The 14,796-nt window shown below is 45.3% G+C and overlaps 8 protein-coding genes across 8 annotated transcripts; 5 read left to right on the top strand and 3 right to left on the bottom strand.

Annotated features, from left to right (window-relative positions):
- Positions 1-275: 275 nt before the first annotated feature.
- N7483_001552 (GIG1 family protein) lies at positions 276-1,031 on the bottom strand (the record flags this gene model as incomplete). The annotated part of the gene is made up of 1 exon (XM_057084989.1): positions 276-1,031. The coding sequence occupies one exon, from the start codon at positions 1,029-1,031 to the stop codon at positions 276-278; it is 756 nt and encodes a 251-aa protein (XP_056951138.1).
- A 767-nt stretch (positions 1,032-1,798) lies between these two features.
- Positions 1,799-2,349, top strand: N7483_001551 (MFS amine transporter; the record flags this gene model as incomplete). The annotated part of the gene is made up of 2 exons (XM_057084988.1): positions 1,799-2,006; positions 2,057-2,349. 2 exons carry the CDS (start codon positions 1,799-1,801, stop codon positions 2,347-2,349), a joined length of 501 nt encoding a protein of 166 aa, XP_056951137.1.
- A 535-nt stretch (positions 2,350-2,884) lies between these two features.
- On the top strand, positions 2,885-3,175 carry N7483_001550 (uncharacterized protein; the record flags this gene model as incomplete). Its single annotated transcript, XM_057084987.1, has 1 exon — positions 2,885-3,175. One exon carries the CDS (start codon positions 2,885-2,887, stop codon positions 3,173-3,175), a length of 291 nt encoding a protein of 96 aa, XP_056951136.1.
- A 159-nt stretch (positions 3,176-3,334) lies between these two features.
- Positions 3,335-7,347, bottom strand: N7483_001549 (Gfo/Idh/MocA family protein; the record flags this gene model as incomplete). Its single annotated transcript, XM_057084986.1, has 7 exons — positions 3,335-4,121; positions 4,460-4,764; positions 5,058-5,473; positions 6,302-6,622; positions 6,668-7,198; positions 7,248-7,268; positions 7,323-7,347. 7 exons carry the CDS (start codon positions 7,345-7,347, stop codon positions 3,335-3,337), a joined length of 2,406 nt encoding a protein of 801 aa, XP_056951135.1.
- A 454-nt stretch (positions 7,348-7,801) lies between these two features.
- N7483_001548 (uncharacterized protein) lies at positions 7,802-9,016 on the top strand (the record flags this gene model as incomplete). Its single annotated transcript, XM_057084985.1, has 1 exon — positions 7,802-9,016. The coding sequence occupies one exon, from the start codon at positions 7,802-7,804 to the stop codon at positions 9,014-9,016; it is 1,215 nt and encodes a 404-aa protein (XP_056951134.1).
- A 173-nt stretch (positions 9,017-9,189) lies between these two features.
- On the bottom strand, positions 9,190-10,038 carry N7483_001547 (pyridoxamine 5'-phosphate oxidase family protein; the record flags this gene model as incomplete). Its single annotated transcript, XM_057084984.1, has 2 exons — positions 9,190-9,929; positions 9,975-10,038. 2 exons carry the CDS (start codon positions 10,036-10,038, stop codon positions 9,190-9,192), a joined length of 804 nt encoding a protein of 267 aa, XP_056951133.1.
- Positions 10,039-10,801: 763 nt separating this feature from the next.
- N7483_001546 (uncharacterized protein) lies at positions 10,802-11,491 on the top strand (the record flags this gene model as incomplete). Its single annotated transcript, XM_057084983.1, has 2 exons — positions 10,802-10,901; positions 11,013-11,491. 2 exons carry the CDS (start codon positions 10,802-10,804, stop codon positions 11,489-11,491), a joined length of 579 nt encoding a protein of 192 aa, XP_056951132.1.
- A 906-nt stretch (positions 11,492-12,397) lies between these two features.
- On the top strand, positions 12,398-14,498 carry N7483_001545 (3-oxoacid CoA-transferase; the record flags this gene model as incomplete). The annotated part of the gene is made up of 9 exons (XM_057084982.1): positions 12,398-12,680; positions 12,735-13,019; positions 13,086-13,272; positions 13,326-13,627; positions 13,676-13,755; positions 13,829-13,860; positions 13,919-14,036; positions 14,092-14,313; positions 14,364-14,498. 9 exons carry the CDS (start codon positions 12,398-12,400, stop codon positions 14,496-14,498), a joined length of 1,644 nt encoding a protein of 547 aa, XP_056951131.1.
- Between the last annotated feature and the right edge of the window lie 298 nt (positions 14,499-14,796).

Raw genomic sequence — 14,796 nt, 5'->3', positions numbered from 1 at the left:
CAGAGAAGGTCGTCATTGGGCTTTCAGTTTGAATGACATGACTGAGGTGGCACCGTTATATGTGTGCGCATTGAAGTTCCAAATCAGACCAAGAGATGGCTTTGGGAAGGGTTCAAGTATTTGTTTGCCTCTTATTACAATTTGCATGCGATGGATCTGACCGTCTCACAGAAGATCCTAGTTCATGGTGTTAAGATTAGGTTATAGCGGGAAGAACACCTGTTCATTCGATAAAAGATGCGATGCAAAAGATCTGCAGAATACCATGTCTAATGTCAAATATCTGCGAAAATGTTCCATGGGTAGGCTTTACAGGTAATATCCCCTGAACCCTGTCCTGTGATCCTAGTTACGAACGTCTCATTTACATCCCGTAACACCAGATGAATATGGTCCAAGCTTCGTACGCTCTGCCACTTTGTACGATTTCGGAACCATTGCAAATTATCCCCCGCATACTTCCCCCGCTTGACATGCTCTGAGAACATTCTCTCAATAAAGTCGGCGATGGCTTTACACGAGGCTGGACTGGGGTCTCCATGATCATCGGTGGCAATAGGGGTCTTGCTCCAGGCGACAAGATGAACCATCCCTTCCTCCATTGCATATGGCCAGTCATTGCGACGAATGCAGAAGTCCGATGGATCTGTGAATGGAGTTGGATTAGAATAGGGAAACACAGTTCCCGACTCATGACACTCCGGTTCCCAAGGAAGCCTGTTCTTGATAATAAATTCCAGAACTGATCCGTCCTGTCTCTGTGCTTCTAAAGTCCATCTGATATAGTTGAAGAGATCTAACGGAGTACGTCGAAGGAGTGACATATCTCGACCGGCTGAATGGTCAGTTTGTTCAATATACTCGAAGGAATAATGCTCACCAATTATTGCTTTCATTTCCTCCCAAGTATGTAAAGGGAAATCCTCTTGCGGGGCTCGTAGTACCGCTCTATCAGTTTCACTGAGCTCAAAAGGTGGACTTTGGGTAAATTCGTCTATGATAGCAGGGTCAAGCATCCGAGAGTCGTGCATTTTGCATTTGATCGTGTCATTGAATTGTGGAAAATACACTCTCAAGTGCTGCCTCATATAGCCGAGACCCTGCTTAACGGTGGATAGTCGCTGTGTGTGACAGATGTCGCGTAATTGTTTCCCTCAGTGACACAATCTGCTATCCCTTCTGCCCGCTATCTCCTAGGATGAGCCTTATAAATGTTGTCATATTCTCCGCAAGGTAGAGAGCACACATTCTCTAACCTTGGAATCCCCAAAACCATGGCAGAAATTCATCTCATAGCCACTATTCACCCAACCCCTGGCAAAGAAGAACAGGTAAGAATATCAAGGAGTCACTTCCACTGCTAAATGATTACAGGTGCGGGAAATCCTATGTAAAACCGCCGAACATGTCTCCCATGTCGAGAAAGGCTGCTTTACTTGGATCTTGACCGAGATCCCCAGACAGAACGGGGGAATTGAGTTCAAAGTTATTGAAAGGCAGGATTCCCTCCATATTTCGCGGGTGTTACAGAGCTGAATGTGTCATTAGATGGGCAAGCACAGATCACTTGACTCAGCATCAAAGTCGAGACTGGTTGCGTCAAATGTATACGGAGTTCGAGGACCAGCATCTTCTGTCAGTGGAGGAAGATGTACAACATTTGAAATTTGTCGCTGGATTTGCGTCTCGCTGACCAATTTATTGCCGAGTGATTCGATCTCGGAGTATATTCAAATGTCAATGATAACTTGATACCTCGCAATATTATTTCTCACTCATTTGTGCACTGCTTATCAAAATGCCTCAATCAGGTTGGAGATCATCTACAAATTTCGTTATCTTAGTAGTTTGCGTTGCCGTTTTCACCGATGTCTTTCTTTATGGATTGATCGTACCTGTTATGCCATTTACCCTCTCCAGACGTGTCGGTATTCCAGATGAAGATGTCCAACAGTGGACATCGGCCTTACTGGCCACGTATGGTGCTGCTATTATACTCGGATCTTGTATGGCCTCCTCCCTGAATTCTCGGTATGGTCGATTCTAATAGATTTAGTGCTATTCGGATGGCTTGGAGACAAGACAGAAACGAGGCAAACTCCGTTCATTATCGGTCTAGTCATTCTAGGAGGTGGTACCCTCCTGTTCTCCCTCACAGATTCGCTATCTTTGATTGTCATCGCACGAATCCTCCAAGGATGCTCCACAGCTATCGTCTTCACCATTGGATACAGCCTGATGCTTGATACAGTCGGGAATGAAGGAATAGGCCATGCAGTCGGCTTTACCAGCATGAGCATGAGTCTTGGTCTTTTTGGTGGCCCGATTATAGGGGGGCTTTGTATATGACACTGCCGGATACTTTGCTGTATTCTTGCCAGCATTCATCCTCATTATCTTAGAGATTACATTGCGTCTGCTTCTCCGACCTGTTCCAAGGAAGAAGATTCCTGAATGCGTACATCCCCCTTGCCAAAATGGCGAGCAATCACCGCTCCTACCTACCGAGTCTTCACGGGCAGAGTCTTCTTTGATGGTGTTACTATGTTGCCCTCGTTTTGTGGTTGCAATGATCGGAATGTCTATGATCAATACATTCCTAACGGCATTCGAGGCCGTTCTTCCTGTTTATTTGCATGAGCTTTTTGACTTCAACTCCAGTCAAATAGCAGTTGTATTTCTATCTAATACTTTCCCAATGCTTTTATCACCAGTGAGTGGACGCCTTGTGGACAAAATTGGACCATTTTGGCCCGCGGTCGCGGGATTCTCCTTAGCTGCGCCAAGTATGATGCTACTTAGCTTGGTGAGGAAACCAACTTTCATGTGCTCAGTGTTATTGCGTTTATTCTTCTTCATGTTCGGTTGTGGGGTATCCATGGCAATGCCAGCTATGATGGCTGAAATTAGCATGACGACGGATGTTTTAGAAAGTCAGCGCCCGGGGATTTTCGGCGTTAAGGGTGCATACTCACAAGCCTTTGGACTAAGCAATGCTGCTTTTTCTGTTGGAACTCTTCTCGGTCCACTTTATGCGGGATATATCAGGGAATGGGTGGGATGGACTTCCATGTTGATGTCACTAGGTGGTCTAAGCATCTTGATGGTCTTGCTGGTGGTCATGTTCACCGGCCATCGAACTGTGAGTGACGAAGAAATTTCCCAGACAGCCTGAGGTACACGGCAGTGGCTTAAAGATAGTCATATTGGCAGCGTGACTGAGATTGCTCGAAAAGCTGTGGGTTCATGTCTATTCAACTTTGTATCATGAATAAAAGTGACGAGGGAAGGTGCATATAAAAATATGTATCGAGAAAATTCCAATTCTCTATCATTACAGAATATGCACATCGTTTGGAAAAGATAACATGGTCTCATCAAACTGAGTCTCAGATTGTAACGCCCAGTCGAAGATATTTTGCGATACTGGAGGCTGCTCCAGTGGATCGGGATTTGGCCACACTGGCAGATTCCATGCCTCAAAAGAATTGAAATGCATGGGAGGATCTGTAGTAAGCAAAGACATATTGCTTACGCCAATAGCTTCATCCCAGTCTTTGACCAGTGAAGCCTGCAGTTTCAAACTGTTCATCAAATCGCACAGACCGTAGGTCATATTGCTACTTGCAGAATACACACATCCGCTGCTAAAAGAAGCCTCGGGTGAGCTTCCTGGTATAGCAACCATTGCGGCCAATTTTTGAGCACACTGCGTAAACATTTCAAGCTGCTTGTCAAAGTGAGGATGGGGTCTGCCATTAACTTTGAATCGAAGAAGATTGTTCTCGATAATGTTTTTGCAATGGCTAACAATCTCCAGGACGATTGGGCGTACTGGAGCATGGAAATCGTTGCCGCCTAATCGGATCGTTCCACACTCAACGAACTTGGCTAGGATCCCTTGCAGTTTGTCAGGGTACCGGGCACCAAAATGGTGGAGGAAGTTAAAGAAATGTGAATCTCTCTGATCATTGGGTGTTGTCATGAGAGTATTTATCACCTTTTCACCCATCTGAATGGCTTCTTCTCGGCGGATATCTGGACTTGCATGTGTTTGTGATTCACCAGTTTCAGATCTCGCTCGAAGAACGGATGCGTAGAATAAACCAAGACCAAGCATTCTAGAAATAACAGCATGAAAACGAAGCTCCAAAAGAGAACACATAGCCATCAGTTCATATTCCTCTCCCATTCCTGATGCCTCTGATAGTAGTTGATAGGCAGAATTGATCTCGGCCAGGCATTTCTTTTCACCCTCTTCGACGACGATATAAGTCGACTAGGATTCATCCAAGTCTGCTTTGAATCCGCCATGCACTCAATTTGCATATATGTCGCTATGGTCCATTTCATATGGAAAATCATAATTGGAGAGCATGGCCATGTCTGCAATAAAGCCTGATAGGCATCGATGTGGGGCTGCATTCGCTGAAGAACATGACGATATGAATGGAGTGACATTGTCAGGAAGTCTCCCAAGAGGAATTCATCCGATATCAACTGAAGACCCTGGATAGACAAAATAAGGTCACGCTCCATCTCTACGCTATCAATTGCATTCGTCCCTGTGAAGGGTGCGCGTTCAGGTTCAGGTAGTAATTCTAGACGTTCAGCGATCCGATATGCAAGATTGATATACAGTTCCGCCTTTACAGCCTGATGCGCAACTCTCTGTGAGGTTGCCAATGCCGTTGGCTTGAATGCTGCGAGGAAGCGACACAGCAGAATCGAATCGGGATGTGTGGGTGGACAGAAAATGAAATCCTGGCCGTATGAGCAGACAGCCGCTTGTAACTTATCTTTCAGAGATCCATATAGCTGACGGATCTCCTGGATCTTTCACAGGCTGTGAGGCAAAGTACTGCGAAGAGAAGCTTTTTTGCAACATTGTTAACGCTCTGCTCAGTAGATAGCTCGCTCTCTCAAGTTCACTAGACTTGGTATTCCCAGAACGAAGACCCGTTGCCATACTAGTCTACTCAATGTTAGCTAGCAAATAGCGTGGCATTTATCTTGACGTACAAACTATCCATTGTGATAGCCAAATCACAACTCACAAGGTCTGTGAGTGGGGCGTCCCATGTTGAGACTAATTGAATGCCAGCTCCAAACGAGGCATCTTTGGCCAATATCGAGGCAATTAAAGAACCAGTATTGGTCATAGAATGGTAAAGTTCCTCTTCACCGGATGAAGAATTTGTATCTCGCGTGGTTTGCAGCATCAAGTTGGTATCCATTGCGCCCGAAAAGAGATACTGGCGAATCGAATCCGACAACTTGACGGACTTCTCCTCATCTTGTGCACTTTCCGGTGAGTTGGAAATATCTGAATTTGGAGATTTGTTGAAAATCGCGCGTTTTGCGCGTTTCGCAGCTGGACGTCCGAGATATGTCCGCTCGATTATATACTCGAGATCCAGATTGCGACATCGTTCACAGCTTGTTGCTTCGGGTTGTGGAGTACCCAATGGGTCTAAATCCGTTGAAGGAAGCACACATTTAATTTTGCGGGCTCTACAGCCACGACAAATCAGTCTTGCATATTTGCCCCTTGGACCCCTTTCATTCTTTTGGTCCTGTTCAATTTCCTGGTTGAAATGAAGAAATATGACAAAGGTGAAACCTGCTTGAAGGGGTTGCGGCTGTGGCTGTGACGCTGACGTGGGGAGTACATGCGAGGAATCGCCCCCACCGTCAAATGTTATGGGTAAGGCTTGAGTTTGATTACTGATCTGCACTGAAGTGGATTGTTCATTGGCTAGATCATATCCTAAGACAAATTTGTCAATGATCCTCATCTGAGCCAGCTAATCAAAGTGAAGCAAGCTGGAGACGTTATGGGTCCTAGGTCCCTGAAAAGCATGGATTTTCTACATTCCTTGAATCAGGCTGAAATTGAATACCAATCAGGGGATTGGATTATCGGGGAAGAATTCCTGCACCGGAGTTTAAGAATACGAAGAAATAGCATATTATCAACTCAAATTATAGGGAACTGATAAATAAGTTCAACATTCAACAGGGACGTTGTCGCAAGGTTGTTCAATGTCAGATCATTAGCCAGTTTGACGAGAACTGGATAAAACAATAGGATAATCCAATGACTCAATATCGCTGGAAAACTGTAGATTATTATCCTTCCGCACTTTATCCATGATTTGCATAGCAATTAATGATTGATTCCATGGCATCAGCGGACTTTCAACTCGACCTTCCTGTATACATCGAGCAGCTTCATCAGCTTCGAAACATAGCCCATGCACATCTGGCATTTCATTCTCGACTGTCTTTGACAAAGTACCTGCAGCACCAAATGACTGCTCCCTTTTAATCACGCACATTTTCGATGGCCGCCATGCGGGACCAAAAAGCTGAATTTCGCCCGTCTCGCCTTGAATTCGAACCACTGGAGTATTCCCATCGTAATTATCTGCGGCTGATATACTTGCGTTTGCGATAGTCAAAATATCTGGACCGGTTGGGTCGCGGGAAGCGAATCTCATAAGAATTGACATGGATTCATCTACACCTGTTTCAACATGCTTCGAGACAGTGGACAAGATATCCAGCGGATGATTCGGTCTGAGAGTTTGCAGTATCCAGTGTATAGGGTATGCACCCACTGTAGGTCAATTAGACAAGAAGTGGAATATTGAGAGTCACATACAATCCAACAAAGCGCCTCCACCAAGTTCTTTTCGTATCATCCGATCGCTCGGGGGCCATTCAGTCGAATCATCCACGCCCAGTCCGTTATCCGCAATGACCCGAATGATATTCCCAATTGTACGATATTTCAAGGCACGATGAAGCTCTTGGCCGACAGGTTGAAATCGTGTCCACATTCCTTCCATCAAGAACAGCCCCTTTCTCGCTGCGACCGAAAAAAGTTTCCTGGCTTGATCTGCATTCACCGTGATCGGCTTTTCGCATAGAACGTGTTTTCCGGCCTCCAAGGCGAGCATGGCATTTTGAAAATGGTGAGAGTGGGGACTGGCAATGTATACAATGTCAATATCTGGGTTCAAGACCAGGTCGGAGTATTTATCGTATATGCAACATGTTGGTGGACCGTTTATAGCTTGGAGAAGTTGTCTTGCCGAAGTGAGAGAGCTAGATGAAGCCACACCAGCGAGAACGTGGGTTATATCGGTGACTCCTCGTGAAGTGGCATAGACGAGAAGATCATTTGCAAATACTGTATGTATATGTGAGTGATGTCTTGGTAATTGTTCACTTTTTCATACCTTTTGCTACTCTTCCCGTCGCTGATCAATAGTCAGTGAGTTCTTTCCAAGATTGTTCCGTCTAAAATCACTCACCAAAGATTCCCCAACTCAGTTCCATTTCGATGCAAATGCGATGCGATAAATTGCAAATAATACTTGTTGGTATCTTATGTAGGCCATCTTTATGGTTTCACATAGGATTCCAATAGAGTTCTGTTGCACGCTAAGAAGGTTGTACAGAGTTAATGTGATCACGAGTGAGATTTACCAGCCTCCCCATGCTACGAGATCCGGTCATCCTTCAATGGCTAGTTTTATAAAGCTTATTCTTGTGGATTCTGTGTAATATTATGTGAATCTTATACCACGACCGCTGGGGATTTATGAGATCCTAGTTATTACATCTATGTTGAGATACAGCATTTGAGCTTGAATCCAATGACGGTCTTGGGAGAACAAATCACTGCCACTTTCACAACCTGGACTTGAAAGAACATTGAGAACATATTGCCCGGCTTTTTCTATTTCGAGTCATTGCAAAACCCTGCGGGCTCGAGTTATCACAATCCACCATGTCTTCTTCATCGAAGAGAATCACTGCAACAAGCAGCACGGTGATCGGAAATGAATTGGACTACGCTCGAGAAGTTTTAAAATCTGGGAATTTGAACGGAAAAGGGAAATACTCGAAGCTCTGCGAAAAATGGCTTGAGAGTTTCATGCACGGTGGCCGAGCTTTTGTTGTATCCTCTTGCACCTCAGCGCTCGAAATTGCCGCAATACTCGCGGATATCAAACCAGGTGACGAGGTTATTGTCCCAAGTTATACCTATGTCACCACTGTCAACTCCTTTGTTCTTCGTGGGGCTACGCCCGTGTGGGTAGATCTTGACAAGGGAATGCATATCGATGCCTCACTCATTGAAGCTGCGATTACCCCGAAGACCAAGGCCATCATTCCAGTTCATTATGGAGGTATTGCCTGTGAAATGGATACCATAATGGATATTGCCAAGCGAAACAACTTATTCGTATGTGAGGATGCGGCGATGGCTTGCAACTCAACATATAAAGGACGCATGCTCGGTACCATCGCACCGGTCGGTTGTATCAGTTTTCAAGAGAAGAAGAATTTCACTGCCGGTGGTCAAGGCGGAGCTCTTCTGATAAATGATCCCAACCTCATCGAACGAGCTGAGACCATCTATGAACATGGTACCAATCGGGCGCGTTTCATACGTGGCGAGGTTGATCGATATGAGTGGATCGACTTGGGTGTAAACGCCACTCTGACTGAGCTCCAAGCAAGTTTCTTATATTCTCAGCTTCAGGCCTCGAGATTCATCAGCATCAGAAGGCTGTATCTTTGGAATCGCTACCACTCAGCGTTAACACCGTTATTGAAAAGAGGATGCATTATGCTTCCCGAAGTACCAAAAGATATAACACACAATGCGAACGTGTTTTGGATCAGAGTCACCGATCCCACACAGCGGGATGATCTAATCCGGCATCTTGATCATGCCAATATTGAAGCACACCCTCAATTTATGCCGCTCCATCTGTCGCCATATGGCCAGAGGATTGGAAGATTTTCGGGTGACGATCGGGTTACTACGATGGCGATATCACAGATTTTGATTCTACCGCTGAGTATGATAATGACTAATGAAGAGCAGAATATGGTCATTCGTGAGATTTTTTCGTTCTGGCAGCCTGAGCTCGGGGATAGGAAGTTCGGTGACTCAAATGAAACGAGGGATAGCGAAACGACTGAGTGTTCCTGATGAAGATACCTATGTTCTGGCTTTTTACCCTAAATCATGGTAAATCGACCTTGAATATTCTACTAGTATTCCAATGAATCTGCTATTTTTGGATGGCTCGCGTCCATGTGATTTTCAATGGATTGTAGTAAAAGAAATTAATTCGTTGGCTCGTGATACATACAATCATGCTCTCAATGCTGCTCCTCGGCAGGCAAGGTGATGTGTACAGCACGCTGCGCATAGTCACGGTTTCCCTCATTTTTCTTCGCAATGAAGCTCGTGATATGCTCTGGTACTTCGCTTATCTTATTGTTGACACTCGGAATAGGATCGCCAAACGTCTCCCACACAGGTACCACGCCAGTCCAAATGCGATTAGTGACCTCCTCATTCCCTGTATCTTTGCGCTCATCTGAAACTCCTCCGTCACGAATCTTACCGCTGCCATCGACGATGGTAACCTTGAGAATAACCGTCGAGGACATTTCTGCACGGTCGGGCGGGACTCGTGAGTTATCCCATCGATCTGCAACCACCGAGTTTGTGATCAGCTTCATGGCCCAAAGCTTCTCTTCCTCAGAAGTGACTAGCTTCGCGTATCCATGCAGGACCACAGATCGGTAATTGTAACTGTGAGAGTTCGGTGTAAGAGATAGGATGATTCCATCGACCTTGCTTGTCGCAATGCAGATAGGAAGACCCTGGTCTGCTTCAGAGTTCCGTGCAAGGTTCATGATCCGCGAACTGACGTAGCCATGCAGATAGCATTCTTGAGGCTCATCGATCCCAGCCGATGGGTAGTCGAAGGATCCCATCTGTCCAATCATGGGTAGGATAGTTGGGAATGGATCATCAGGACCAGGGTTGAAAGATACATGGAGCACCTGCGACGCATTCACGATGGAATGGATTCCACCCAAGTCATAGGTTGCTATAACCGTTAGTTCTGAGTCAGTCTTCGGAATGAGTCACCTACCTCGATGCTTATAACGATTCACGGTATTCGCTTGGCCTTTTGGGTAGGTGAGTGTTCGTCCCATTCTGTGATTGTTAACTCAACGAAGAGTGCCAAGTTGAAGAAAATAATATTGAGACTGAAGTAAATGACATGACAAGTCAACAGGTCGTGAGGCTTTTAAATCATAGTGCTCGGTATACCGCGACAAGATAGGGGAAAGTTCCGACGCGCTTCCATTACCTCGTTGCAGTAGGTCCAGCCGAACGTCTCTGATACGATTGGTCCACCTTTCAATCTGCATAGATCGATCAGTCATATTATAGCGGGGTATAGAAGCGATGAAAATTATTATAAGCCAGTTATATTTCTAATCGTCTTATTGTGATTGGTTATAATCTATATGTGCTGACGGATCTACATGCATTCTATTTTGTGTCATGTAGCGACTTCCTTAATGTTTAGCGTTCAAGTACATTTTTAAAGATACTCAATCATTACGAAGAGATTCAATATTATCTAATAAGAAAATTGTGATTCCCCAAATTCAGTATGACTTCCAAGGTTATCCGTTTCTTCATATCTCCGGGGACTCAACCATTGCTGGGGCCCAATACAGACTCGGAGCGGAGCGCTAAACCAAAACTGATCCAAGGCTCAAAATGAACTATACCAAATTCAAATAAATTTTCTGGTGGGATGGACAAAAGAAGAGACCGAATTTCTGAGCTTGCGGGAATAAGATGGTAAATCAGTGTTTTTCAGTTCGTAAACCCCCAGTCTTCTACAACATTTGAACTCCGATACAATCCTAGCAGCTCATAACTTGAACTACTTATGACTCCACGATGTCCGAAAGCTGGAGTCATCTTACTCAAAATCCACTCAGTACCACGCCAGGATTTTTAGGCGAGATCTATACTGGCGAGATGTATCAAATCAAGTCAGGTACGTCCTTCATACTGTGATCGCTTATCATTTTCTTGAAGTGCCAGTTCCACTAACAAAATCCAGAGCCGACCTACGGCCCAAATAATCAACCATCAACCTCGACTATAGAGAGTGCCGTGTCAGCTTCAACTAATATTGAAGCTCAGTCCGATGAGAAGAATTCCAAAGAATATCTGCCGGGTGAAAGTTGGTGGGCTCATTGCCTACGTACAACATCCCGCTGTACCATCTATGTCACAATCGGCCTTTTTCTTCTTTGCATCGCCATCGCTACGGTATTAATTCTTATGGCTACCAATGTCATATATGTTCCTCCTAGGAACCACACGGGCAACCGCTATGCACCCTCTGGGGTAATAGATGATCCTACTAAACCCATCCGTCCACTGATGTATGGGGCCTTGATGAATCGGAGTCAGATCAGCACTGGTGTTGAAATCTTGCCAATAGACACAACTGTTTCTCTTCCCACCGTGACTGATCCCACTGGTCCCACTGTCAGTATCTACCCCATTACAGATGATACAGTGACTATTAAAAAAGATGGGTTCGTGACACAGGTTCGCCCTTCCCCCACACAGCACTGAACTCTCAACTTGAACTTTGAGTATCAGAAAGATTGATGGGTGAAGATTTCAGAAAGGCATGGTTGAGAATGATGTTACTGTTATGTGTTAGGCTCCTCGACTTATGGTCTTTTGTTCTCAAGTTGTTGAAATGGTAATTGATTGTGTTTTAGCTGTGGTGTTCAAGTTTATCCTTGGGGATGAGAATTGAATTGGCCTGTTTCAAGTTCAAGTTTCGAATAATATGTTTAAAATTGATGTTTTCAGATGTTTGAATTCTGATTGAAGGTCACCCCAGATGATCGTTGGAGAAAAATAGCAATTTGTGCAATTTGAATGTTTCTTCCAAGCTTGTCTTCACTGAAATAGTTGACGTTTATATGTACATTTCGACTTAAACTTGAAGTTAGTGGTGGTCCATGTTACCACTAGTATGTAGTTGCCGGATAATCGCTGGCAGCGACCCATGTAGGTAGAGTACTAGTAGTGGCTTCAAGTTTCCCCCATGCTCATTGCTTTTTCTTTACTCTGTACGGAGTAAGATGGGTTCAATGGTCCAATCCCATTCAAATGTCCAACTCGCTAGGATTCTCCACAAGCGACGTCATAGCTCGGTGTCCAATTTTCGTCAAATAGTATCAAAACTGAGTGCACACGTCCAAGTATCCGATAGAAAAATGGTGGAAGAAAATTGAGTTCAACATAATTCTGGAGGACCACCAAAGCTTTTTCTTGTCTTTCTTTTTGGTTTTTCTTTGCGTTAGTAGTGGTGAAGACCGAAACTATCTGAGGAGCATAGCCGTTCGGCCCGTTCGGCATCCAGAAGTAGTTCCGATGCCGCGGAGTTGCGTCAGTCGCCATATCTTAAATATCTTAAATGGCGATTAAATCACCTTCATTCTCTTCTGTAAATTCTCAGAGCACACAATGGCAGCATTAAGAGTGACATCTGCATCTCTATCGCGTAAAGCGATCACCTCGTGCCGGCCACGACTCTACCTCGGTCTCCGCACCAGTGTGCGACCGTTGCTTCCGATAACGCGTAGCACCCCTCACACCTATTACTCAACAACTGCTCCTCGACTATCACTGGCACCTAAGATCGAGCGTGGCGGCTCAAAGGTCTTCAAAAATGCAGACGAGGCAGTTGCTGACCTCAAGAGTGGCTCGACAGTGTTGAGCTCTGGCTTCGGCCTGTGTGGTGTTGCTGGTAAGTGAATCGCACCGGGTGACACGACCCCTTGTTAATGTTAATTTCTCATAGAAACTCTCATCAATGCTATGCACCGTCGTGGTCCTGATCAACTGCACTCCTTGACGGCTGTTTCGAATAATGCTGGTGCCGCGGGTAAGGGCGGACTCTCGACGCTCTCACAGTCTGGTCAGGTGAATCGGTTAATATTGTCATACCTGGGAAACAACAAGGCGTTGGAAAAGAAATATCTATCTGGAAATATTGCAATTGAGCTGTGTCCTCAAGGAACCCTGGCTGAACGCTTGCGTGCTGGTGGAGCTGGCATTCCTGCGTTTTTTACAGCCACGGGCGTTAGTGAGTGACCACGACCCCCAAACCTGAATGCCAATTCGAGATGACGAATCTAATCGGCCATTAAAGACACATTCATTCAAGAAGGTAAGATTCCTGTTCGTATGGATGAGACAGGAAAAGTTCTTGAGTCCGGCACACCGCGTGAGACTCGTGATTTCAACGGCAAGAAATATTTGATGGAAACTGCCTTGACAGGTGACGTGGCTATTCTGCGCGCTTGGAAGGCTGATGAGGCTGGCAACTGTGTATTCCGGTAAGTTGCAGTATGCGCGTCACAAATGAGTCCATACTAATGAACCTTGTCAGATACACAACCAAGGCCTTCGGACCTATCATGGCCAAGGCTGCTACACTCACTATCGTGGAAGCTGAAAATATTGTTCCTGTTGGCTCTATCGATCCCAATGATGTTGACCTTCCGGGCATCTTTGTTGATCGAATTGTGCCTGCAACCGATGAGAAGCATGTCGAAATCAAGAAGTTGCGAGAGAGTGAGACAGGTAGCGCGGGCGAGTCAGCGAAGGATGAAGCTCAGATTCAAAGGGAACGCATCGGCCGGAGAGCGGCGAAGGAACTCAAGCAGGGATTTTATGTCAATCTTGGTGTTGGTGAGTAATCATGCCGACCTTCAGTTGTACGGTTATTGACCAAATCAGGTATCCCAACACTCGCTCCATCTTTCTTGCCTGAGGATGTGAAAGTGTGGGTGCAGTCCGAGAACGGAATCTTGGGAATGGTAAGTTTGATCACAAATAAAGCTTGAGTCCTCTTCATGCTTCATAAATCGGACCTCACTGACCATCTCACAGGGTCCATACCCGACCGAGGACGAATTAGACCCGTAAGCTGTCGCTCTCCAAGCTGATTATCCCGGCTCTGGCACTCACAATTTCTCATAGTGACATTATCAACGCTGGAAAGGAGACGGTGACCTTGGTCCCTGGTGCTGCAACCTTCGACAGTACAGAGTCATTCGGTATGATCCGAGGAGGCCATGTGGATGTTTCGATTTTGGGAGTAAGTTGAGCCCATTTTTCAAGCCCGGTGTTTTTTCTTCTAATCATCAAAACAGGCCCTTCAAGTTAGCGCAAACGGTGATCTCGCAAATTACATGATCCCAGGCAAGGTCTTCAAGGGTATGGGCGGTGCCATGGATCTTATCTCGAACCCGGACAAGACTAAGATCGTTGTTGCGACGAGCCACGTTGCCAAAGATGGATCTCCTAAGATTGTGCAAACTTGCAGTCTGCCCTTGACTGGTGCGAACGTAGTGAGCACTATTATCACCGACCTGGTAAGTCATTCAAATTCCAGTTCTCGACGCGTCTTACTAACGTATTTCAGTGTGTTTTCCAGGTAAACCGGGCTACTGGTGAGCTCACCTTGACTGAGCTTGCTCCAGGTGTTGAGGTTGAGGAGATTCTCAGCAAAACGGACGCCAAGTTCATTTTGGCTGAGGAGTTGTCCATCATGGAGTGACATCTGGAATAGCCACCTGGACAGTAGTAAGCGGACATCTCCGCATGAACTAAGGAATTGTATACAGTAAATGTATCACAGAACGTTATTTACGCTTGAAGTTTTAGTCCAACTTTTTCCATCGCTAGCTCACTAGCAAGCTGCTCTATGTAATTGTAGTATGATTATGAAATCCAGAAGTTCAAGTTGTGTATTTCAGCTAAAGCTGAAGTTCTGTAATTTTCTATTTTCTGTAGAGTTTAAAGCAATTATAGGAGAATGGCATATGGGTCATGACTGCTATTTCTTTTTAGTGGCT

The sequence above is a fragment of the Penicillium malachiteum genome, assembly GCF_028827825.1.
Source record: "Penicillium malachiteum strain IBT 17515 chromosome Unknown utg000001l:1.0-8184562.0:1.0-8186909.0, whole genome shotgun sequence".
Lineage (NCBI taxonomy): Eukaryota > Fungi > Ascomycota > Eurotiomycetes > Eurotiales > Aspergillaceae > Penicillium > Penicillium malachiteum.
Note: the sequence above shows the minus strand (reverse complement) of the source record. Positions and strands in the feature narration are given on the sequence as shown.